General features: G+C 37.3%; 2 protein-coding genes and 1 long non-coding RNA gene across 11 annotated transcripts in view; 2 read left to right on the plus strand and 1 right to left on the minus strand.

Annotated features, from left to right (window-relative positions):
• The window catches only part of ZNF654 (zinc finger protein 654), a 95,822-nt gene extending 78,841 nt beyond the window's left edge, over window positions 1–16,981 (plus strand). For 3 of the 5 annotated variants that reach the window (XM_045501688.1, XM_045501690.1, XM_045501691.1), the window contains 2 exons: window positions 6,362–6,503; window positions 10,969–16,981. In XM_045501688.1, the coding sequence (XP_045357644.1) occupies window positions 6,362–6,503; window positions 10,969–13,380 (2,554 nt within the window). In that variant the 3' untranslated portion in view covers window positions 13,381–16,981. The remainder of the gene's footprint in view (window positions 1–6,361; window positions 6,504–10,968) is intronic. The other 2 variants (XM_045501689.1, XM_045501692.1) reach the window with 1 other exon arrangement.
• LOC123610747 lies at window positions 1–22,275 on the minus strand. Of its 4 annotated transcripts, XR_006718280.1 has the most exons (5): window positions 22,166–22,275; window positions 19,453–19,537; window positions 13,264–13,346; window positions 1,789–1,987; window positions 1–641 (listed from the first exon to the last, which is right to left on the minus strand). It is a non-coding gene; the product is annotated as an uncharacterized LOC123610747 (long non-coding RNA). The 4 variants fall into 4 exon arrangements; XR_006718278.1 differs by lacking the exon at window positions 1–641 and having other exon boundaries at window positions 648–1,964; XR_006718277.1 differs by lacking the exon at window positions 1–641 and having other exon boundaries at window positions 648–1,987.
• CC2H3orf38 (chromosome C2 C3orf38 homolog) overlaps window positions 22,135–26,653 on the plus strand; it is a 12,707-nt gene continuing 8,188 nt past the window's right edge. Inside the window, exons 1-2 of one of the 2 annotated variants that reach the window (XM_045501693.1) lie at window positions 22,135–22,665; window positions 25,092–25,330. In XM_045501693.1, the coding sequence (XP_045357649.1) occupies window positions 22,539–22,665; window positions 25,092–25,330 (366 nt within the window). In that variant the 5' untranslated portion in view covers window positions 22,135–22,538. The remainder of the gene's footprint in view (window positions 22,666–25,091; window positions 25,331–26,653) is intronic. The other variant, XR_006718276.1, reaches the window with a different exon arrangement.

The raw sequence follows: 26,653 nt of genomic DNA on the forward strand, positions 1-26,653 counted from the left end.
TGTTTCCGTCTATCTAGTTTATTTCTCATAATAGTTTTTGAAAACTATCACCATAACAGGATTTCACAGAGTGATTTACAGCATGGACCACAGCTATCAGGCACCATAAACGTAAGACATTTCAGTCATCAGTGTTTATTCATATACTTTCTCTCTGTTGTCCCGATTGCCACACTCTCCACTCTCAAGAAAACTGTCATTTTCATAACCAGTTCCCAGACTATCAGGTCTGTCAAACTTTAGCACTCTTCTGTCCCATGCATCACCCCCTAACCCCACCATATACATACATAATTATAAACTGGTATACGCATTAAGCAATCTTAAGGAATTTAAAATCTGTCATTCTGATATCAAGTAACTCTTTAAAAACTTTAGTAAGCATAAGGTCACACAGAAAGCTTGTTATTTAATGCAGGTTTTCATGCCTATTCTCAGAGCTTTTAATTTCATAGTGCTGGGTAAGGAACTATACTTTTTAAAATCTTTCCTCTTTGACATTTTAATTATTATGTGTAATGGTATGGATCTCCTTGGGTTCATCTTGATCCAAATTCTCTGTGCTCCTGAGCCTGGATGTCTCTTTCCTTCCCCAGGTTGGGAAAGTTTTAAGGTATTATTTCTTCATTCTTTTGGGACCCCTGTAATGTAAATGTTTGTTTACTCAGTGTTATCCAAGATAGCCCTTAAGCCATACTCATTTTTTAAAAAAATTATGTATGTATGTATGTATGTATGTATTTATTTTTTTTTCTCTTTCTTTGTTGAAGTCCTGAGTTTATGACCGTTACTTTGAACTCTTTATCAGGTAGATCGCTTATCCCTGTTCTATTTAGTTCTTTTTCTGAGGCTTTGTCTTGTTCTTTAATTTGGAGCATATTCCTCTGTCCCCATTTGTTTGACTTTCTGTGTTTATTTCTGCGAATTAGGTGGAACACCTACTTCTCCTAAACTTGAAGGAATGATCCTGTGTATGGTTATCCCCTGTGTGGATTGTGTGTGCCTGATGACTTTGGCTAGCTGGCTAGAGCTGTAGCTGTTATAGGCTGAATGTCCTGGGACTCCCTGTGCTGGGGCCATGCTGGTGGGACGCCCAGAGCTGAAGTAGGTGTAGGCTGGGCTGCTTCTGGGGTTTTCTGCACAGAGGGCACACTGGCAGGACAGCTGAAGCTGAAGTGGGTACGGGGTGGTCTCAGGGCTCTCTTGTGTTGTGGGTAATAGCAGAAGCTAAAGTGGGTGCAGGCTGAGGCATCCTGGGGCATTCTGTGTGGGGTGCCCTTTTCGGGCAGCTGGAGCAGAAGCAGGTGTGGACCACAGTGTTCTGGCAAGTTGTCTGCAGCTGAAGTGGTGTGGGTCTGGAGCGTTCCAGGGTGCTTTGTGCCTGTGTTACCTTGTCAAGTAGTCTTGAGCTACAGTGAACACTGACAAGGGTGACCCGGTATGCACTGTACTGGGCCTCCTTAGTGAGACAGTTGGGGCTGGTATGGGTAGAGGACCAGGGCTCATTGAGGTGGTAGGGTGTCTGGACCATGCTCCTGTCCATGCTGTCACGGTGGATGGGGAATGTGTAAACTGTGGTGCTTGACAGCCCCACTGACCTAGAGAAAGTTCCAGCAGTCTCCCTGCCATTTGGCAGAGTTCTAGGGCTAGATCCTTTATATTCTAGTTGCCCTTTTAAACTGCAACTTTTTTTTCTGTACCTCAGAGCAGATGAATCTGCTCATAGTCCCTTATTACTGTCCCTCCCCACTGCAGTTTACAGGGGTGAGAGTGGGGATTCCCTATTACCGTGTCTCCGTCTTTCTTGCCATTCTCTATGTGGTCGCTCTTACTTTTGTTGTTCAGCTGTTCAGTCAGTCCTCAGTTCTTCAGGAGGAATTGCTCTCTGTGTAGGTGCAGATTTGTTGTGTCCCTGGAGGAGGTGAGTTCAGGGTCTGCCTACGTCGCCATCTTGGACCTAAATTCTTAAAAATATTTAAAAGAATACCTAGAAGATGAATTTAATGATAAACTCATTTAATATTATTATTTTATAGATTAAAATCTTCAGACTCAGAGATAGAGTCAAATAGCTAATTAGTAGTAGAGCTGGGTCTAGAAATTAGTGGATTTATCTTCCAGGGAAGTATATTTTTATTTAGATTATGCAAATTCGTATTAAAAAGTTTACCATGTAAATTGGAATTTCAAAGAGAGGAGGGGATCAGGAGGCAGTGGTAAGACAATTTTAAATAGTTTTTAAAGAGTTATCATTTCTTGATATGTAGTTATTCTGAAATATAATCATGACTGTTAAAGTAGATCTTTTCCTATGCGTAAAGGAATGTTCTGACTTTGACTGTATTAAGCCAACAGAGTATCTTTAGCCTCTTCATTTTAATATACTCATAAGTAAACTGAAATCCCAAGTACAAACAAACAAACAAATGCTTTCTTCTTTTGGCTAGCCATTATACTATTTAGGGAGGGATCTTAAAAATAGAAGAGTGCCTATCTTTCCTGCCCCCACCCACTGGCACCTTCTAAGAATAGAAGCTGGGTGTGTGACTCCCAGCTGCCTAACTGGAAAGGAATCTTCAGCCTGTTCCTTTGTCCGTCCTTCTGAGTGGGCGGGGTACTGATTACCTGCTCTCTTATTTCTTCTACCTCTCCTCAATATTTCTGAATGCCGGGGTCCTTTTCTCTTACTTCTAAAAGTTGATTTTCACCATAACTTGAAGAGCAGGATTCTTTCATGCCTCCAAGGTCTGTGTTGCCTGTTTCATTTTGGCTTTCCCTATGAACCAGCTTACCTCATCTCCCCCGTCTCTGTGGACAGAACCTGATCCATAGTCCAGTTTTGCTCTATCTGAAGCCAGTAGAGCAAGCAACCAACCCCATTTCTCTGCCATTGCTAACAATAACAAGTAGTAGTAATAATAACAGCAGCTACTAATATCTTCTGAGTGCTTCCTATAGTCTGTATTTCATATATACATTCCCATGTAAATAATGCCATGTAAATAATGAAGTAATGAAGTAAATAATGAAGCTAAGATTCAAACCCAGGCAGCCTGACTCACAGCCTCTATTAAATATTACTTACTATAAATAGATCAAACATAAAAAAAATGTATGTTGTAAAGGTGGCTGTAGACCCTGTTATAGCCTACATTCTCTGCAGCCTGTTACTTGATGATTTTATTAGTAGCTAGCTACCTGGGAAATGTGTTTGTGTACCATATAGGAGCTATGTTTTCTAAAGGACTTCTATTTGAGAAGAAAATGTAAGCTTCAACACTGTTTGCTCATGAGCAAAGACGACTATTGTGGGTTTTCAGAGCATTTTGTTTTCCTTCAAAATCTAAAGTACAAGTAAAACCCGATACCCCTTTTATAAATTCAGTCAAAATGGAGCTTCATAATCATATCCTGAGATTTCTGCTTTATCCATACTGGCAGCCCTTTCCTGGCAAATTTATTAGAATCTTGGGATTACATTTTGTTCATCAAGTTTCATCCTGAATTAACAGAAACAAAGGGAAATGAGATCTCTCTCTTCAAAAAAGAAAAATAATAATAATGTACCCTAAGGATGTCTATTAGGAGTCTCAATTTATTTTTTGGAGCAAGTTGGAGAATATATACATTTCTAATATGTTAAACATTGATCTGTGTAATCATGAGTGCAATGAATACTCTACCCTAATTTCCAACTATCATTTTTTATTTTTTGTCTTTAAATCTGTTGCAGAGATCTGCCAGGTCTTCTTAAACACAGTAATCTGCTTGCCTTCTATCTCATCCCTTTGTTTATAAAATACCCCTTATTTAGAATGTCCACCATCATCTTATACATCATTCTGGGTCTGCAATTTCCCTTAATAGATTTCCTCAAGAGGCTCCCTCTAAATGCTCTTAGCATCTAGGAAGACATTTTTTTTTTTTTTTTTTACCACTTTATTAACTAGCAAATATTTGTTGAATAAATCTCACTGGTTGGTACTATTAAGATTATAAAGATAAGGAAAGAATAAAGGAAGTTAGTGATTTATGAAACATCAGTACATACCAGACATTTCACCTAGGTGTTTTCACTTAACTGTCCATTATTTTTATGTCTAAGAAAACTGGATAAAAGAGATAAAAGCCACCTAGCTGGTAATAAAATGGAGTTAGAATTTATACTAGTCAATTTGCAAGTGATAGCATCCTATGTCTAATTAGTTTAGGAAAAAGTTAGTGCACATGGGAAAAATACTGGGTCATGACAAAAAAAGGGGAAGGATAGAATAGGTCCCCAAAGATAACTGCTTCCAGGGACACTGATTTTTCTGCCAGTTGACTTCACTCTCTCCTGTTGCAGACCGGAAGGAATGTCAACAGTCTCCAGCCTTCATAGTTTAGAGTTGAGAACATTCCAGGGACTCTGACCGGCCTGACTGGGGTCAGTTTCCTATAATTAATATCGTAAGGAGGGTGAGGACAGTCACATAGTTCAAATGGTTACTGGGGTTCCAACCTTGTGTAGTAGGTTATTTCCAGAAAAAGATGGCTCACTGTGAACTGGGTAATATCACACCATTTAGTATAGAATGCCCTAATGAGAAATCTCTTATTCCCAGTCTCATGTTTTTGCCACTACCTCCACTATACAATGTGTCACTGAGATTAACAATGGGGATTAACAACAGTTGGGGGAACAGGCCCCATAAAATATCAACAAGGAAATACATGAAAGGCATGAAACCAACAAGAGGGATAGATCTATTCTGAGGTAGTTATCACTTTAGATTGGGGTATTCGTGAAGGCGTTCAGAAGAAGGGGTATTTGATAATGGACTCTGAAAGATAAGCTCATCTTAGAAATGAGGTACTTTCTGAGTACAGCAATTAGCATAAAAAAAATGAGAATAAACAAAGCACATTAACTAACCTTGAAGAGTGCCCAGGATTATAATCCTATCCCGACTCCAAAACCCACATTTCTGTTGCTGTTAATACTATGTGACATACGGAATAAGCACTGAATGAAATTATTTGAAAGTCTGGAAACAGAGCAGTTTAGCAGCTGTAGAAGTGCATATGTAAAATTAGAGGGCCTAAGGTGGTAGCACTGAGAAAGAATGGTATGGCTATGGGCAAAAATATAATTAGAATACAAAGGCTGTGGAAAATAAACAGATTAGAACCAAACAGGTTCGAGGAATGTTTAGTGTCATTGACTGACCTAGCAAAAGATAATCAATTTTGCAGGAGTATTATTCATTCTAAGTGGGTTATGGTGATAGAAAGCAATCTAAATTGAAATATCCAGAAATGGAAACTGGGAAAGAAGTCAGAGCTACAGATTTGGGAGCAAAGTGTGAAACCTGGTGAGCTTTTATATGCAAAAAAAGTGGGGTTGTGAACTGAAACTTATTAACACCCATACAGCTAGAAGAAGATGGAATTAGAATTTTGGTTTTACTACTTCTGTGTTGCTTGCCATTATTTTCTGTTTTGTGCTTTCTGTATTGTCTCTCTAAGTAGACTATGTACACCTTCACGATAGTAGTCAAGCTATCCTTAGACTTAATAGCTGCATGTGCTGGGCTCAAAGTACATGCTCAGTAAATCACTTAAAAAAACAAACAAAACCATTTTCATCAATTATCTTAATACTTTTTAGATTATGATGCTTTATGTAACTAGACACACTTTAAAGAATTCTAATTTACTAGAATGGGATACCTAAACATATCAATTATATGTTGATTTCCTTTGCCTCAAGACCCACTGCTCCTCCTTTGTCCATCTAATAACCTTGGCCACATCTTAGAAACCAATCTACCTGTGAAATGCTTTAAATGGCCCATAGCTTTTCTGTTTAAAAATACTACATCTTAAGGAAGAATAGATGATCTTAAACATAAAATTTCAGAATCAGTACTACAGTGTCTTACACTTTAAACCTATACCACAACAGGTATCTTAATAGATTGAAAATGAAAAACATGGACATATCTTTATAGAAAGTATACAAAATTGATTTCTAAATTTACAAGTAAAGTATTAATTAAAGGTCAAAGTTTATTTTTTTAAAGTAATATCATTGATATAGGTACACCGGGATTAGAATTTGTTATCATGTACTAGAGGTGCCTTGGGTTTGTCAGCATATGATTGGAATTCATTCCTTATCACTGAAGATTACAATTTCTGATCTCTCTTTTTGTCCCATACAGGTAGCAGAAGTAGCTGGAGGTTAACATAATATCCATTTATGCCCATTTTGTATCCATCGCAGCCAGGGTACTATAGAATCAGCAAAAGATAGCTAATGCCTGTATTTGAATAAACTCTATTTTTAATATTTCTCTTTTTTTTTTCTTATTTACAGGGAGTTGATTTTCATATGGAGTAAACTTCAGCTTAAGTCTAATCCTTCAAAGCAAGTTTTTGTAGATCAATGCTACCAGCTTTTAAGAACAGCAACTAATGTGAGAGTCATATTTCCTTTCATGAAAATCATTAAAGATGAGGTAAATAGGATATATTTATCCCTTAATTTTAAATGAAATGTAAATGACAGTTCACCGAAACTTGAATCTTTTATGATAAAATGTTTCTGAAGAGAAGGAGGATTCAAAGGCCACATATCATATCCTTCCCTTTCCCCAACTGCAATCTCCCAACATGGTACTAAGCATTTACATAAGTGAAAATAACTGAAAAAAGACCGAAAAACTGCCAATTTACTGTTACTTAAAATTTAATATGGGAACAACTGCTTCGATAAGAAGTAATTATCTCTTTTCTTTAAAAGTGTCACTTTTAACATTATCCTAACTCCTGTTTGTAGAATCTTAACTTATTTGCAAATGAACTTTGTATATACATAGGTCACTTTCACAGAAAAATATAGTTCATAATTTTAAGTCTGGTGTTAAGGTGAAAAGGAACAATGAATTCTGAAGCATTTTTGAAATCTGACAAATTTTTAAAGTATTTATTTGAAGTAACAGTAAAATTCATTACCTGTTTTTAAAAATAGTTCTGAAGTAAGTTTTTCATGGTCACTTAAAAGTGAATACAGGGGCGCCTGGGTGGCGCAGTCGGTTAAGCGTCCGACTTCAGCCAGGTCACGATCTCGCAGTCCGTGAGTTCGAGCCCCGCGTCGGGCTCTGGGCTGATGGCTCAGAGCCTGGAGCCTGTTTCCGATTCTGTGTCTCCCTCTCTCTCTGCCCCTCCCCCGTTCATGCTCTGTCTCTCTCTGTCCCAAAAATAAATAAACCTTGAAAAAAAAAAAAATTAAAAAAAAAAAAAAAAGTGAATACAGTTCTGTGTAAGACTCTTACATAGGCATGAAACTGGATCCTGCAAATGCTTTAACTTTTTCCCCTCAAATATTAACAGAACCTTGAATACCAAGATAGGAAAGATAAAGCTACCCTACATTTTAGGTAGCTCCATTTGGCTGAATCTTTATGTGGGTTATTTTTAAATATATAAGGAACATCCAATAAATAATGTATTTTAATATTTCTTATAAATTTATCCATTTTTCACACTAATTATCATGTCATTCATTAGATGTATGACTGTGTAGTGATTATATTCCCATGATATAAAGTTAGCAGCATTATATTCAGAGAGCTTTGTAAATTTCCGATTTTATTTTACTAACTGCATTCATAGCTTCATTATTAAACAGTGAAATGTCATTCAAATGCATTGTTGGGGCACCTGGGTGGCTCAGTCTGTTAGGCATCCAGCTTTGGCTCAGGTCATGATTTCGCTGTTCATGAATTTAAGCCCCATATCAGGTTCTGTGCTGACAGTTCAGAGCTCAGAGCCTGGAGCCTGCTTCAGATTCTGTGTCGCCCTATCTCTCTGCCCCTCCCCCACTCGCCCTCTCTCTCTCCCTGTCTCAAAAATAAACATTTAAAAAAAAAATGCATTGTCAAAGTTAATCTCTACCCCCATCAAAAAGGGAAAGAAAACCAAACAAGCTATGTTTTAAAATCCTTCCAATATTTCTTTATTTTTATTTTTATTTATTTAAAAAAATTTTTTTTGAGAGAGAGAGACAGAGTGTGAACACAGGAGGGGCAGAGGGAGAGGTAGACAACAGAGTCTGAAGCAGGCTCCAGACTCTGAGCTGTCAGCACAGAGCCCAATGCGGGCCTTGACCCACGAACTGTGAGATCATGACCTGAGCTGAAGTTGGACACTTAACTGACTGAGCCACCCAGGCACCCTCCTTCTCAATATTTAAATTGCACCAGAATCACCAGTAAAACTTTGTTAATTTTTTTTTTTAATGTTTATTTATTTTTGAGAGAGACAGAGACAGAATGTGGGTGGGTTAGGGGCAGAGACAGAGGGAGACACAGAATCCGAAGCAGGCTCCAGGCTATGAGCTGTCAGCACAGAGCCTGATGCGGGGCTCGAACTCACAAACCGTGAGATCATGACCTGAGCCAAAGTTGGATGCTCAACCAACTGAGCCACCCAGGCGCCCCAGTAAAACTTTTTAAAAAATAAAAATGTATCCATATATATACATAGGATTCTTATTTGCACCAAAAGTTGAGTTTTGTTATGCAAAGTTTACAATGTAGGTGATGTTCAGCCAGTTGTCATAAAGCTTTCTTATTTTCACATGTCTACTCAACATGAGAATATAAGAGGAAAAATTCAAAGATGAAATAAATATTGAAAATGTGCTTAACTGTGTATACTCTACTAAAAACATCTTTAATGATGGAATAAATCATATACGTGCTTTAGCGCTCTGAAAAGAAGCAAAAAGAATGCCGTGTGAATTCAGAAGAATGAGACCTTACAAATGGCTTATCTGAAAAGGCTCACAGAGGAAGATGCTTTAAGCTGGGTTTTAAACGATAGAGGAGGAGAACACTAACATGTAAAGGATTTTGCAGTTTACAGAGCACTTTTGCCTCACTACATCAATTGTTTTTCCCACAAGTGTCCATTAGCATTAATATGGTAGGAGAAAAACATGAGGAAGTGTGTGGGAGATGAAACTAGTCAGAGACTGCCTGAAGTTGTAGGGCTGGTGGGTGGTGGTTGTTGGAAATACTTAAGGGACTTGCATGCCGCACTGAAAGTTGGAACTTCAGTCCATAAATATACTGGGATTGTTGAAGGATTTCAGGTAAGGAAGTATCCTGTTGCATTTTGTGATGATTTTGAATTTTTTTTAAAGTTTTATTCTTTTTAATTTTTTTAAATGTTTATTTTTAAGAGAGTGAGTGAGCACAAACTGGGGAGGGACAAAGAAAGAGGGGGACAGAGGATCCGAAGAGGGTTCTGCGCTGACAGCAGCAAGCCTGATATGGGACTTGAACTTATGAACATGGGATCATTACCTGAGCTGAAGTTGGATACTCAACTGACTAAGCCACTCAGGTGCCCTATGATCTTAAAAATTTTAGACTTGGGCAGCTGGATACATGATAATTTCATGAGTTAAGACAGAGGATGTGGATAGAACTTAGGAGAGAGAGAAGGAATTCTGTTTTGAAGCAGTGAATTTTGAATTTACTACATCTGGAAAATCTAGGTGGAAATATCTAATTGTGATAGATACGAAGAAATAAAAAATTTGAGTTCAGAAAAGGATTCCAAGCTGAAATGATGGATTTACATAGGAGAAAGCTAACGTCAGTAGAATAGATCCAATCCCATTCATATTTGCAAACATTTATTTAAAGGTCAACGTATTATGCCAACTTCTATGTTAACGACAGGAGGATATAAAAAATGAGATACTGTCCCTGTGATTTAAGAATCCAAAGTCAGGGCATAGGGGCATATACAGTTACAAAACAATATATATGTACTTTTTATAAATAAGTATAAACTATTCTCAGTGGAAAGAAGAGGGATGTTTAACTCTACTCCAGGGCTGAGGCCAGAATATGAATGGGGAGAAAAACTTTCAGAGTAAAACTGACTCTCAAAAAATGAACAGGAAATGGGTAGAAATTTACTACCTAGATAACATGGGATTATAACATGCAAAGTTAAGGTCTGCCTGTGGAAGTGTAAGTAAGTAGTCAAGCAGGTCTACAAAGCACATAAAGGACTAAGAAGACATGAGGCTGGCAAGGTAGTGTTCCTCCCTGTCATCTACATATGCAGGCAGTGCATGTGCATGTGAGCACACACACATACACACACACACACACGCACAATCTTAAAGACATATTATCATTGTATCTTTTTTCTATTCAAACAAGCATTTAGATCATTTCTGATCACTAGAGGCATCATTTATAATTTGATTTAAGGTGGACACATAACAAATTCCCAAGTTCAGTTACCTTTGAGTCATCAGTAAAAGTTTCAAAGCTTGATAATTTTCAGATAACTTCCAAGTAGGTTCATTATTTTGATTTTTATTAGATTTGGAAAGACTGTAATTGCCCTGTTCATGTGGGCCCCACTTTTCCTCTTACTTGGATAAATATTATTATTTAATAAGATAAGTAATGTTTTTAGTGCAGGTTTATGAATGTCTGTAAGCAGTCTTTTTTTTTTTTTTTAATCTAGCTCTTTTTAAACATCAAAATTGATAAATGCTTTAAACATTTATTTAATTTAAGCATTATTCAATTTAACCCTTCTACCTTAGAATGTAAGATTGGTACCTAAAATAAATGGGGGGCTAGATTTGTAAGAAACCTTAATCACCATAAGGTTATGAAGCATTTTTTATCGATTAGTAGGGTTTGTCAAACTTAAAAACTAATTAAATTGGAAGCTAAAATGCTATCTCCTCCAGATTATTGTCAAGTTAAAGAAGAAAGATTTACTTCTATATTAAAGAAGAATTAAAATAAGGCTACCTGATAAGGAAAACTGCACATGTAGCATAATGTGTTTATTTAGTTCTCATTTCAGAGTTATATTTAAAAAAATAAAACAATGTAAAAATGTTTTTTACAAAGGTATTTAGTAATATTTTTCCTCTTACAGGTTGAAGAAGATGGCTTACAAATCTGTGTCGAAATATGTGGTTGTGCCCTACAACTAGATCTTCATGATGATCCCAAAACTAAATGTTTAATATATAAAACAATTGCACATTTTTTGCCAAATGATTTGGAGATCCTCAGGATTTGTGCACTCTCAATATTTTTTCTTGAGCGCTCCCTGGAAGCTTACCATACTGTTGAAGAGCTTTACAAACGTCCAGATGAGGAATATAACGAAGGCACAAGTAGTGTTCAAAATCGAGTTCGTTTTGAATTACTTCCGATTTTGAAAAAGGGATTGTTTTTTGATCCTGAATTCTGGAACTTCGTAATGATTAAGAAAAACTGTGTAGCATTATTGAGTGATAAATCAGCAGTTAGACTTCTAAATGAAAGTACACTGGAAAATTCTACAGGTAATCTGAAAAAGGCAGTGGAACAGCAAGGTTTAGATGAAGGGCTTGACTCTCTTACCGATCAGAGCACTGGAGAGCCTGATCCTGATGATTTGTCTAGAGTGCAACCTAAGGGTCACATTAATACAAAGAAAAATCTTATGGCTCTTAATGTTTCCAAAGTAGATCACAATGTCCCAAGGCATCGGTGTATGTTATGTAACAAGGAATTTCTAGGTGGTCACATTGTAAGGCATGCCCAGGCTCATCAGAAAAAGGGCAGTTTTTCATGTGTGATATGTGGTAGGAAATTTAGAAACAAAGGACTTATGCAGAAGCATTTAAAGAATCATGTTAAGAAAATACAAAGACAGCAAATTGCTGCAGCTCAACAGGAGGATCAAGAAATCCCCGCCGTGGAAGAAATAAATTGTTCCGATGCTTTCATTTCATTTGAGAATGGGAATTCTGATAATAAGGATTTGGAAGCAGACACAATTACTGCTTCCAGTGATGGAAACAAAGAGGTCATCCCTGCACATGTGGCTGAATTCATTGAAATTCCCGTAAGTGTATCTGAAGATGTAATTGAGAACATGATTGAAAATGGGAATCCTGATACTTCTTTAAATAATGTCTCAGAACCTTTGCCTGTATGTGAGGATGACTATGAGGAGGAAGAGGATGAAGAAGGTGATTATGAAGAAGACGATTATGACCTGAATCAAGAAACTTCCGTACTTCATAAAATCAATGGAACTGTGTGCCATCCAAAAGAGATATATGCTACAGATCAAGAAGGGAACTTTAAGTGCCCTGCTCTTGGTTGTGTCAGGATATTTAAAAGAATCGGATTTCTAAATAAACATGCAAGGACTGTACATCCAACTGATTTAAATGTGCGGCAAACGGTAATGAAGTGGAGCAAAGGAAAATGCAAATTCTGTCAAAGGCAATTTGAAGATTCTCAACATTTTATAGATCACCTTAATAGACACAGCTACCCAAATGTGTACTTCTGTTTGCATTTTAATTGCAACGAGTCATTTAAGTTGCCATTCCAGCTTGCTCAGCACACAAAAAGTCACAGGATATTTCAAGCTCAGTGTAGTTTTCCAGAATGTCATGAGCTTTTTGAAGATCTTCCTCTGCTCTATGAACATGAAGCTCAGCACTATTTGAGTAAAACACCAGAATCCTCCGCACAACCAAGTGAAACAATTCTTTGGGATGTTCTTACAGACTCAAATCCTAATCATCAGGAAAAAGACTCATCTAGTAATGAGAAACAAACTCTCACTCTGCCAGTTTCTACTAGCAAATCAAGGAAAGATTCCATAGAACCAAAGACGTGTACAGAAAGTATGGAGAAGAAAACAGATGGTTTAGTTCAGAATGGAAATGAACATTCTGACGACACTGTTTCTGATATAAGCTTGATAGACCAAAAGATGCCTGACATAGAGCCAAATTCTGAAAGTAATTATAGTATTAGTGATTTAGTCAATGGACACAGTGGAACAGAGCAGACACCTTTAGTTTCGTCAGAGCCTGCTTTGAAAACTGATACAAACAGAATCAGGACAGAAAATGGTTCCATTTTACCCAGTGTTGTATCACAAGAACATAATACCCTGCCAGTATCTCAGGCACCTTCCAAACCAAATCTGACGAGTGAACATACTTCATATGGCTTAATTTTAACAAAGCCGTATGTCAGACCACTGCCTCCCAGTTACCTTGATGAACGGTACCTTAGTATGCCAAAACGCAGAAAATTTCTGACTGATAGAGTAGATGCCTGTTCTGATCAAGATAACGTTTGTAAAAAATCCGTGAAAAGATTAAGATGTGGCAAATGCCTGACCACCTACTGTAATGCAGAAGCACTTGAGGCTCACCTTGCACAAAAGAAATGTCAGACACTCTTTGGATTTGATTCAGATGATGAAAGTAAGTCTTCTATCTTCTTAGTAGGTGTTATCTGTAGAAACAGAAAATGCCATAGATCTTTATGAGGTTAAGAAAGTTAACATTTGCATAGTGCAGATTATAAGGCACCACCCCATATGTTATTTCTTTCAATCCATACCACTACTATGAAGGTGATATTACTATTCCTGTTTCATAGATCAAGCAACTGAAATTCACAAGTGAGTAATTTGCATAGGTACAGCCTATGAACTTGTGGAAGCCAGAACTTGTACATGGTTTTTCATGTTCTTTGATCATACTCTTCACTGTGTGTCCAAGACATTTTCTTCATTGCAGATTTCATGTAATAAAAATTTTAGAAATGAAGTAATTATGATGGAAATGTTTTTCATCTGCATGCCAGAATATAAACCAAGTGAAGCTGAGCTTCTATTATAGAAACAGAGGGGAAAAAGAACCAGAAAATAACTGAAAAAAATTGAGCAAAAGAAAAGCTTGCTTTTCTACTAATAACAATATTTTTCGAATGAGTAAGGGGTAAAATAGGAATCTAACTTAGAATTCCAGTTGAACTATAAAATTTGAATTAACAGACATGTTCTGTTTTACAGGTGCCTGATAAAAATGTTTCAGAATGATCTGTCGATCAAGCAGTAGTGTGAGAAAAGCACTGCAAGAAATTGCATCATCAGTTTGCTATTTTCCTGATGGCCTTAATTTTCAAGCGGTCTTGGATTTACTAAAGATAAAGACAAAGCACATTTTCTAGAATGAACTCAGAGAGGAGATGTGCTGGTTTAGACTCCAAAAGGGTTATTAAAAAACTCCCAAAGTACCAGTTATCCAGAAAACCACATTTTTTAAAAAGTTGATGACTATTAATGCAGCATGTTCAGTTTTACCTATGTGAGAAACATGTTCGGGCAACTAGTCAGAAAGGAAAACCAGCTATGGCCTTACAGAAAGGGAAAAGTTAACCGGTTATTAAAAAAAAGGGGGGGGGGAAGTGGGGGTGGTTTACAATAAACAGCTTAAAGTATTCTACAAAAGAAATTTGTTTTCTTGTCATGCATAATCAGATTATGTCCTCCCCTTCTCGTCAAACACGGTTTAAAGAACTATTGGTATTTGGTTTATTATAATTTAAAAACTGATACATGAAAATAAAATTTGATTTATCACCATGCTATCCATAAAAGATTGTAACTTGTTTCCAGATGATTGATTAGACAGGATAGAGTTCAATGAATGGCATGCCAGCACTGAAAATTGAAAGAAAACAAAACACTTTGCTAATAAGCTCCACTTTCCATTTTGGTAATACCAATGAGTTGTATTTAAAGACAGCAGTGTCAAATAGAAAAAGAACCATCAGTAACTTTGAGGAGAGATGGGAGGAATCTAAGACCATTAAAGGCTATCTAATTGAAGGAAAACACTGAATTGCAAATAACTCAATGTGAATAATGGTATAAGCACACTGGGATATTTCTATTTGTATATAGAGTAGTGTTAGGACATTGCTTGATGATTCATAGTAAGGTCCTTTTAGACATTAATGTGAGTTATCTAAGTACAGTCCTATAAAAATAACTGGCTGTAAAAAAAAATGTCAGCTAAAATCAGGTCAAGAATTCATTGGTTTTATTCAGTTAGGAGAGTTAATTCTAAAATAAGCCATACTACTCATGCTTTCTTATTTATTAGTGATGAATTTGGTCTGAATAGTAATTTTTATATATAAAAGGAAATATGTACACAAAAATTTGCACAGCAAGAACACAGTTAAGATATATTGATGCTTTTATTTTCCTTGATGACCAGTAATTTTCCTAAGGAAGATTTTAACTTACTAGTCAATGAATTGTTCAAACACAAAATGTTTTTTAAAATACCCTCTCAGATATGTTCCACTTGTACATTCTCTAAAAGAGGAAATTTAGTGATCTTTTACCTAGTAGTGTATTAATCTATAGCAGGGATAAAATGAACAAAAATACAAAGGCAAATTCTTAAAAAATGGAGCTACTAATGTGCCATTGTCAACCAAATATTCCAGTTATTCAAACAGACACATTTTTGTTCAAAGCAGATAATCTTGTCAGACCTTAGTATTATAGCTTCTTTAATGAAGTCACTAAGGAAGGGGCATTTCTTCAAGGTAGCATCCAGACTTTATCAAGTTGGGATTTCCAGGCCATGAGGATTTTTAAAAATTCCCAATTTTATTATTTATTCATTCACTACTATGCAAGTGATAGTCACAAGTCCATTCCAATCAAATTTAAGTTTTTGTTTTGTTGTGTAGCCTACATTAGGCTGTGGGATTTACATTTAAATGACACATAAGTAAATGCAACTCAATCAGATTTTTAAATCCGTTAAGGTCAACTAAAAAAAAAAAAAATGTTTTCCATATTTCCTAAAGCTAAAAATATACTTGAGTTCTATTTCAGTTCAATATAAAGTACATCATGTAATAAAAAGTCTGTTTGGACACTATTTGGACAGTGAGGTTTTTTTTTTAATAGAATTTCTGCTTTGTATATTTTCCAGAAGTTTAAAATTACAATTTAGCATTTTATCACATCTTTTAACTTTCACTTTTTATAAGTTGTGACTATTGACATAAATCCATGTCTGAAAATTGTTATTTTTATTCATTATGCAGTTCATATCAAGAGGTTTTAAACATATTCCACTTGTTAATTTTATCTTTAATTTGAGGTTTTATTTCTACTTTTGTGTTGCTAAGGGAAAACTATTTCTGAAACATTGAGATCAAATTGGCCTATAAATAATTAAATCAAGGAATGTTTTATAAAAATCTATTTGGCTATGCTGTTCTAAACCTCTTTATATAATCCTCAAATAATTGCTATTGAAAGAATGTGTACATTTCATCATGTATGTCTTATAAAGCATAAACTTACATCATTTTGCTTTTGTGGGGTGCATAAACTTCCAACAGTTCTCATTGGGGATTTGGAAGAAAAGGAAGCTTTCTTATTCCTCAGTTCTTCTCTTTTACTTTTCTACTTCTTCTATTTTGAGGATGTGTTTATCTTACATGGACCAAGTTTCAATCTTTTTTTTTTAATAAAAATTTCCTTCAAAACATTAAATATTAACTTTCTGCTGTTTCAGTAAGGTCAAGAAAATAGCAAATCTGAATTTTTGCTGCTCAGATATTACAGAAAAGAGGGATCTCCGTGGACAAGGACACTGGTACTTTGGGCTCTAGCCATATCCATTTTTTTAAACCACCGACTATATGAGTAGATAACTTATAACACTGAACTTGTGATTCTTTTCAAATCACACTTGAAGGTTCAGCCGTACTCCTTTCATGTTTGGTTTAAACTGTTGTATGGATGAAAAACCTAAAAGGGATGATAGTGTTTATCTTTTAATTTATTTGGTACTGTAAAACACCTTTTCAGAATGCCTAAATGCTGCATATGCATTTTGGAATTGTTAATATGTGAAAGATATTACAGATTCAGCAAGAAAGGAAATTTGTGCTTCCTTGTTGAACATTAAATTATTTTACTTTGCATTTTATAAGAGTACAAATTAAAACTGAGCCATTGAACTGCAATAATTCAACAATAGCGTCTCATTTCAAGAAATTTTTTGTACTGTACATAGACTTGTTCAATAAAACATTGTCCTTGTTGGTAATGAAGTGTTCAGTTTTATGTAGCACATTGCTTCAAAAGGAATTAGGCTTAAGGTATATATTCAGTAAGAAATTTCTATTAGGTCTCCTAAGAGAGTAACTTAGTTAATATTACCATATTCAGATGATTAATTAAAAAAAATTTTAAAATAGAAAAGTCTAAAAGTTTACATAAAACCTTTTTAGACATTATTTTAACTTATGTCTACATGCAGGAATTACAAGTTGATAGAATGCTGGTTCCTCAAGTTATTTCAGGTACCCTTTGCAAACTTAGTAGGTGGACAAATTATCAGAACTCTTCAAATGAAAGACAGTGGATGGATTTATCTATGTTGGTAAATCTTCAAAGATGAAGAGCCTCTGGTGGAATTCCAAACAAAAAACCAAACACTGGGAAGTCACTTTGAAATAAGATGTAAATATGATGAAAATTACTTCCTAAAAAGCATTTCAGTGGGACAATGTGTAAACCAATTAATCTGTACCTAAAAGTGAGGTCCGTGAGTGTGAGGGCTCCTACTTTTCTGGTTGACTAACAAAGCAAAACCCCCTACACTCAGCTATAACTTGCAACAGGAAAAGAATGAGAGCTGAAGTAGAAAAAGCACCTGTTTGATGCGATGAGATACCAATGCAAATGAAAGGACAGTGTCAAATACAGTGGTTTGTACATATTACAAACATGCTTGGAAAAACACTGACAAAGCTATGGAAGCACTCTAGACCTGAGATCTAGAATTCTCAGCCTATGCTTTACGATCATGATTTTAGACTACTAAATGTATTGAGGAAGTATTTAGATAAAAAATATTGGGTTTATCTAATTTTTCTTGAGACTTGAGGAATTTTGGGAAGCAGTCAAATATTACTAAGTGTGCTTCCACGATAAACAAATGAAGTTGCCTTTCAGTGCATAATATAAATTCCATACCAATTTCAAGAGCGAACTGATAAAAGAGTCAGAAGTTTGGGCTACATATCAAGACGTCAAATGGAGGCAATCCAATATTACATGAAGTAAAAACTAAAAATGAGAGGGAGGTCCATGCCTTAACTTATGAGTGCTGCACAAAGGAGAAGAAATGTCTTCTGTGTTACCAAATTATACTAGCTATTTTATATGTTATCTCTAATTAAAACAACTCATAGATACGAACTCTGCATTTTAGAAACCAAACCTCAGATATATTAACTAACTTGACTGAAGCCACAGGACAGGTGGGATTGAAAAATCAGAGGTGTCCTCCTAAAACCATAATGCCATGCAGTTTTCTCTACAAATATGGGTGGATCTAATATATCCAAAGAGAGGATTAGACTTTCCTCAGGATCAGTGATTTCAGAGACAAAGGATGAAATCTGGTAGGGGCAGGTGGCCGAGGTTTCATTTTCTTCTACTAGCAGTGATTCTTATTCTTACAGTTTGGTCCTGGGAGCACCAAAACCAGCATCATCTAAGAACTTGTTACAAATGCTAAATTTTGGTCAGTTGAGGGACCAGTCTGTCGTTTAACAAGTCCTCTGGGTGACTCTAATGATGCTAAGGTTTAAAAACCACAGATCTAAGGCATCAAGCTGCTTCATATTTCCCCAGAAGGTAAACTATTCCCCCTTAAATTCATAGAGCATTCTTAGAAACTCTTGATGTCCAGGACATTTAAAGAAGGTCCCCTATTAATAAGTACTTAAATAACTACAGTTGGGTGAAATAGATATTGTAATACTAAGATCTCACCCCCCCAAGCCACTCTAATCTAGAAAACCTTCTTATTTTTTTTCTCAAAAAGTATTCAGTAAGTGAAAACTACCAGAATGTGATTTAATGGAAGCAGCTCAAAGAGATGCGGGGACCAACTGTATTCAAATTCCAGCATGATAGTTTATGGTTGTGGAGCCTTAGGCAATTAAGTGCATCCCACTGAGCTCAGACTCCCACATATGTCAAAAGAGGAGAGCTATTCTTTTTTTTTTTTTTTTTTAATATATGAAATTTATTGTCAAATTGGTTTCCATACAACACCCAGTGCTCATCCCAAAAGGTGCCCTGAAGAGGAGAGCTATTCTTGCAAGGTTGTAAGAATTAAGTAGGTGAAGGGCCCAGTGCTGAGCCCTTAACTGTTAACAGTTTTACTAAATTTCTCTTCAGGTCATGGTTCTTGTACTGGCTTTGGCTCTAGACAAAAATAGCCGTGCTGTTTTATTCGTGCATTTTTCACTACTGCTCCCTTCACCTGTAATTCTTCACCCTCTTTCTGTCCCACCCCTCATTCTTTGCGTTATCTTCTTAGGCACCACCACTTTCTCCAGAAAGCCTGATCTCTCTTAGTAACTCATTTCCCAATTAAAACCTCCTTCTCCCAGACTTCCTCCTCTCAGCAAATGGCAGCTCATTACCCAAACCAAATCTTGCAGTTATCCCGAACCCATTATCAAGTTTTCCACTCTACCTCCAGCCACCAGCATCTCTCACCTGGACTACTGTCTCCTAATTGGGCTCCCTGCCTCTACCTTTGCCTTTCTTCAGTCTGTTCTTCACACCAGTAGCCAAAAAGATCCTGTCGAAGCAAGTCAGATCATGCCATTCGTCAGTTTAAAATTCTCCAAAGCCTTTACAACTCATTCATTTATTCAACAAATCTTTATTGCATACCTATTATGTGCCAGGTTCTGTAGTAGGCAATAATAAAAAAATAATAAAAATCCCTGGCTCACAGAACTCACATTCTACTGGAGGGCAACATATAGTGTGTTATAAGTGCTATGGAGAAAACTTAAGTGGATAGGGAAAATAGAAGTAAGCATGGCATTGTTGATGATGATTTTAAACAGGAGGATAAAGGAAGGCTTATTTAATAAGCTGATTTTCTTATTGCTATTTTTAATTTTTATTTTATTTTTTTATTAAATTTTTTTTTAACGTTTAAATTTTATCTAAATCCAAGTTAGTTAACATATAGTGTAGTAATGATTTTAGGAGTATTATTTAGTGATTGATCACTTACATAGAACACCCAGTGCTCATCCCAGCAAGTGCTCTCTTTATACCCATCACCCATTTTGCCCATCGCCCCACCAAACACCCTTCCAACAACCCTCAGCTTGTTCTCTGTATATAAGAGTCTCTTATGGTTTGCCTCCCTCTCTGTTTTTATCTTATTTTGATAAGGCAACTTTGGAGCAGGGACCTGAATGAAGTTAAGAGAAAGAAAGCCATTCAGGTATCTCAGGGAAAAATCTGCCAGGAAGAACAGCAAGAGCAAAGGCTCTGAGGCAAGTACCTATAAGGCAAGTTTAAGGAACAAACAGCAAGGGGACCACTGTGACTAGTGTGGAGTGAGAGATTGAAAGAATAACAGAAAATGAAGACAGAGAGGTAAAAGATAACAGCCAAAGTCTTCACAATGGCCTGCAAGGCTCTCGATCTGCAGTATCCAATACAGTATCCACTAGCCACATGTGGCTATCAAAATTCAAATAAAACTGAAAATTCAGTGCCTCGGTTGTACTAGCCACATTACAACCACTCAACAGCCACACGTGGCTGATGGGTAGTGTACTGAACAACACAGATCCAGAACATTTCATTCTGGATGTTATCTCATCATTATCTCAAAGTATTTTTGGACAGGTGGTCTCTATCAGTGGTTCTCAACTGGGGGTGGTGATTTGTCCTCCAGGGTACATTTGGCAAATTGGAGATATTTTTGGTAGCCACAGCTGAGGGGAGGAGATGCCACTGGCATCTAGTGGGTGGAGGCAAGGGACGCTGTTAAGCGTTCTACAATGCATAGAACAGCCCCCACAACAAAGAATTATCCTGCCCAAAATGGTACTAGTGCCTTGATTGAGAAACCTTTCTCTAGATCAATCTCGTCTGCAACTCTAACCTCACCACCTCCTCCTTGTATAAGCCACTCTGGCCTCTTTCCTACACACCAAGCATTCTGCTTCTTCCTTGGAACCTCTAATGTTGTTTCTTCCTACAACACTCTTCTGTGGTCCATTCAAGTTCCTCAGATCTTTCTTTCAATACTACTTAGAGAAGCCTTTCTTGACAGCCTGTATAAAATAGCAACATTCTCTCCATCCCCCTCCTTTAGATATATTTTTCTCCATAGCAGGTCCTGGCACAGAATATAGTTTCTTACATGTTTACTGTCTACTTCCTCCAGCTAGACTGTCATCTACTTGCAACACTCCCAAAACCTCCTTAAAAAAAGGGACTTTGACATTTCTCTGAATCTTCAAATAGTAGCACAGTAGGCACTCTTTAATACTTAATGAAAAATGAAGAATTTTTATCTGTTGAGTAAATGATACCCCAAAAACACACACTAGCAAATTAGCCATGCTCTGAATGCCTACACTACATTTACAGTATATTTTACAAGTGATATATAACTGTGATATTTTTTAAAAGGTTAAATTTGCTCACGTGTATCTGAAGATATGTGTATTTCATCTACTAAGTGGCAATACTCTAACGAAATATTAACAAATCTAAAATATGCCTAAAATATGGAAGGAGATAGAGCCAAGGTGTTAAGTCTGATTCCTCATCGGGCTCGGTCTAGCAGAACATGTTTCCCTCGAGTGAATGCGAGTTGCTGCCAAACAGTAATAAACAGCTACTATATACGGAGTTCTTTCTAGGTGCCAGGCACCGTCCTTCACCCCTCCCCCCTCCCCCAACCCTTCGAGGTAGCTAACTCTACTAGGTCCGTTTCGAGATAGGAAACTGAGGGACGAAGAAGCCAAGAAGCGCGTCCGAGGTCACAGTTAGTGAATGGCGGAGTAAAACCCTGGTAACCTGACTTCCAGAATCCTCAACCTTAAAACTGCTCGCGAAACAGCATCGCCTAAAACCAAGCCGGCGAGGACCGGAATGGAAGCAAGAGCCGATCGCAGATTGTTAGAGAGGAAATCAAGAGGGCTTGACATAGGATAGGTGATTTTAACTATTCACAGTATAATGCGAAACAAAAGCGAATTATTTTAACACTGTACTATGTAAGTTAAGAATACCAACTACAGGTGCACCCAACTCAGAATTGGCCGCAGAAGACGTTCAAGCGCTCCCGGGGGTCAGGCCCAGGGGCGGGCAGCAGGCTCCTCCATTGGCCGGCCCCGCGGCATCACGGGAGCTCGTCGTGCGCGGGGACAGCCACCCGCTTTCCACGCACCTGCACCTGCGCAGCCCTCCCAGCCGCTTTTTTGGAGGATGGACTCCTGAAGAGCTCAGGGCTTCTCTTTCTGCAACCAGGTCCCTCAGGGAAGATCGCTGTTCTCCGTGCAAACGCGGTACTTCCCTAAAGTGAGATCCGTTGAAGTCCCCTCTGTCCTGTCCAGCCCGGAACGACAAGTCGGAACACCACATTTCCTGAACTGACCTTGTTGGCAATCACTTCCGCCCAGGCGTTTGGAACACCCGAGGCCCTTTGGCGGCGAACAACAGGCAAGGCACTTCCGGTGTATGTTGCCTAGGCGCCGGCCTGCTGGGCCTGAAGGGACGACGTTGCTGGGTCGTCCCCTCCCCCCCCATTTTTGGGGGCCGAGATGTCGGGGCTCAGCTACCCAGAGATGGAGGGCTGTCGTAACCTGCTCGGCCTACTAGACAACGATGATATCATGGCCCTGTGCGACACCATCACCAACCGCCTGGTGCAGCCTGAGGACCGCCAAGGTAAGTGCTGACTTCTCCGCGAGAGCGGACACCCCTCCCGAGGCCTCATCCAGACCCCAGGTGGCGGGCGCCTGAGAATAGAGAAGGTGCGACACCTCGCCCCGCGATGGGGCCCGGACCGGGCTGAGGCGGAACTCTCGAGAGTCTCAGCCACCGCCGCTGCTCCGCGGCCGGGGAACCTCCGCGCACCTTCAGGTGGCACTGACCCGCCAGCTCCCTGGGGGAGGTGATGGCACTGGAAAAGGCGCAGCTTCCAGGTTTTATGTGTTGGGTGTTAGGGGCATATGCTTATTTTTTTCGAGAATTGAAGTGTACGTGAATAGTCGGTTTTTTTCAAAACTTCCGGGGAGCCAGCGTGTTTTCCATTTTGCGTCTCGATTCAGCTGGGGAGTGTTAGCTGGTGAGCCGAGCGAGGAGTCAGCTGCTGCTCATGTTTGTCTCTCCGAGCTTGCGGGAGGAGATCTTAAACACTTTGTTTCCTGGGTAAAACAGCTGCTGTAATAAAAGAGCAGATCGTTTGCATCCGTGTCTCTTTTTGGATCCAGTTGTTTTTTTTTTTTTTTTTTTTTCTGAGATGATTTTGAGCAATAGGAATACATTATTTTCAGAGCCAAACAAACATTTCGGTAGATTTGAGCGTTATTAATATTAAGCCTGATTTGTAACTACTCCACATAAAAGTGTAATCAAGAAGCTTAAGTGTTTATTTCGCTTGGTATATCATCTGGAGAGCTTTATTTTAAATTTGCTGAATTTTACTTTAAAATGTGAAAATTCCAGACTGCTATGTTAGTATGACTTCAATATCTACAAAAGGTTGTGCTTTTTAAAACTGTGTTGCTCTGCTTTTAAGTCGGATTTACATTTCCATTTAAAGAAATCATTCACTTGAAACTTCGAACCATGAACATTAAAAGAAGAAATTCCTAAGACTTTAGACTGAACATAGTTTTAGACTTATATGTAGTTCTTCAGCACTTAAATATTTCACATGCTACTCACACCTAAACAGGGTGTGAATTTAAAATTGATAGATAAAAATGCTGGATTTAATTGATGGTGGGTCTAAAAGTAAATAAGGAAAAGAGATGTTAAATGATTTGAAAAGATACTTGTTAGAGAGGAAGAAAATAATTAGCATATGAAAAGATAACTTCTTTAAAAAGCAGTGAAATGAAAACCAAAAACAGTGTCTTTTCAGTCTACCATTGTGGCAAAAAAATGAAACGCGTAAATGTCATAAATGATGGTCTTGCAGAGCAACTTTTTGACAGTTATTGGAGGAGTGTAAATTAGAACTTTGGAAAACAGGTTTAACAGTATCTCCAAAATTGGAAGATTTGCTTAATTCTGGGCTCATATTCTGCACCTGAGCTTCTCAAACTACTGTGCCTGTGACTCAGTCCCTCAGGGATCTTGTGAAAATGCAAACTCTGATTCAGTAGTTTCGGGATAGCCCCAGAAATTCAGGATTTCTGACAAGCTCCCAGATGATGCTCATGCTGCTTGCCCCAAGTCTTAGTTCTGCCACTTCTTGGAAGCATGATTGTTGATACCTTATATATCCTCAGCTTTCATTATTTGTAGAGTGAGGAGATTAAAAGTCATTGCATATCTAAAATACTGTAATGTTAGCTATGTTAGAGATTATAAATGAATTTAGGTCCATTGGCCTTCTTAGAAAAAAAAAATTTTTCTCTGGCTCCATTTTTTTCTTAAACCATGTCACTTAAAAGAAAATGCAAAAATTTTACTATCTTACGAGAAGTGAAAGGAAGAGGTAAATAAGGTAGGGAAGTTTAAAACATAAAGAAATTTTTTAAATTTATTTATTTTCAACATTTATTTATTGTTGAGAGACAGAACCAGCAGGGGAAGGGAAGAAAGAGAGGGAGACACAGAATCTGAAGCAGTCTTCAGGCTCTGAGCTGTCAGCACAGAGCCCAAGGTGGGGCTCAAACCCACGAACCACGAGATCATGACCTGAGCTGAAGTCAGACGCTTAACTGACTGAGCCACCCAGGCGCCCCAAGAAAATTATTTTTAAAACCCAAACTTGATAACCCACTTCCTGTTTTGTTTTGTTTTTTTTAAGTTTATTTATTTTGAGAGAGAAAGAGTGTGAGCAGAGGAGGGGCAGGGAGAGAGGAGAGAATCCAACAGGCTCTGCGCTGTCGGCTTAGAGCCAGACATGGGGCTTGAACCCATGAACCTTGAGATCATGACCTGAGCTGAAACCCAAGAGTTAGATGCTTAACTGACTGACCCAGGCGCCCCCCACTTCTTGGTTTTGTTAAAATAACCATCTCATGCCAAAGCAATGCCATGACAAGAATTTATAAATATTATTTGATAGGGTTTCTGCTGACCTTGGACCGATTTACATGACTTAGGGTTTTCTACTAATTTTTATTATTTCCTTCCAGATGCCATTCGTGCAATATTAGTGTACAGTCAAAGTGTAGAAGAGCTTTTGAGGCGTAAGAAAGTCCACCGGGAAGTCATATTTAAGTACTTGGCAACACAGGGGGTTATTATACCTCCGGCTACTGAAAAACACAATCTTATTCAGCATGCAAAGGATTACTGGAAAAGGCAGTTACAGCCAAAATTGAAGGAAACACCAGAGCCAGTTAAGACAGAGGACATGAGACTCTTTCAACAGGTAAAATCCATCTTACAGTTATACCCTAAGTCATAGTTCTGTCTAAACTCTGTAGATAATCCTAGATCACTGGGAACATGGCTAATACTATTTTGTTTTTTATAATTTTAGCTTTACTCCATATCCTTTGCATCCTAGAGGAAGATAAGTAAAGCACCTAAAGAAAGGAAATATTTTTGACATTTAGTAATATACATAAAAGATTGTATTGATTTATGAGGGAAAAATGCTTTTATCACTTTATCAAATGAAGACTATTGGATTTGTAAAGAGAGTGGATAAACTGCAGTTTCCATTTAATTTTCATTTAGCTTCTGATTCTCTAATGTTTTTGTTCACTTTAAAGGAATGCTATTATAGCCCTTTCTCATTTTGAAGACTTTCTTTGATATTAAATTGATATTAGATTGTAAATTCCATGAGAAAAACTTAAATATTTTTTAAATTTGATTTTTTTTTTTTTTTTTTTTTTTTTTTAGCTAGGAAAAATCCTCTTGTAATAATTTCCTTCAGGTCACATTGGCTGTTTCTATTTCTTTGTATCTCCAGTGTATGTTTTAGATACTGTGTGAATATTTAAATGCTGATTGTATGAATGCTAGGTAATTTATAAAGTTTAAACTACAAACTTTGAATCAGTGAAGTTTTACAGTGAGAGGTATTTGCTTTCATATTAGGAAAGAATCTAAGCTTTTTTAATGTGCTTAGAAAGGATGCCAACTCTGAAATCATACGGGTGTGACTTAAAAATAGGGTGTGCCATATGCTAGGTGTGAATGACAGCAAGTAACTTGACCTTTCTGAGCCCTGTTTACTTTATCTATAAAGCCCACATATGATAGTTTCTATGTCACAAGGTTCATGAAGATAGAAGGAAATAGAATATAAGTGCCAAGCACAGAGCCTAATATATTCAATCAAAGATGCTCTGTCAATACAAGATCTCTTACCATCAAAATGAGTTACTATACTCTGGAACACATAGATGAATAAAATCTAGCCTCTCAGGTATGTTTTTTGCAATAACATTTTCTTTGAAAAAAAGAGAAATAACAATATAAAATTAATCCCAATCCTAAAAAGTAATGTATTTCAATCATATTAGATTTGTCTGTTTAAAGATAGTGAAAATGCTCATTTATTATCTACGATATTGTAGTAGTTTAAATGCAACAGCGTATGCATTTAAAGCATACAGTTTGAAGGTTTTGACAGACATTTGTGAAACCGCTGCCACATATAAGAGAAAATGCTTACATAAATCATTATTGACTGTTCATGCTGATATTTTGAGAGGCTTTATTAACCTTAATTTCTTAGCTG

This window comes from Leopardus geoffroyi, chromosome C2 (genome assembly GCF_018350155.1).
Source record: "Leopardus geoffroyi isolate Oge1 chromosome C2, O.geoffroyi_Oge1_pat1.0, whole genome shotgun sequence".
Taxonomy (NCBI): Eukaryota; Metazoa; Chordata; class Mammalia; order Carnivora; family Felidae; genus Leopardus; species Leopardus geoffroyi.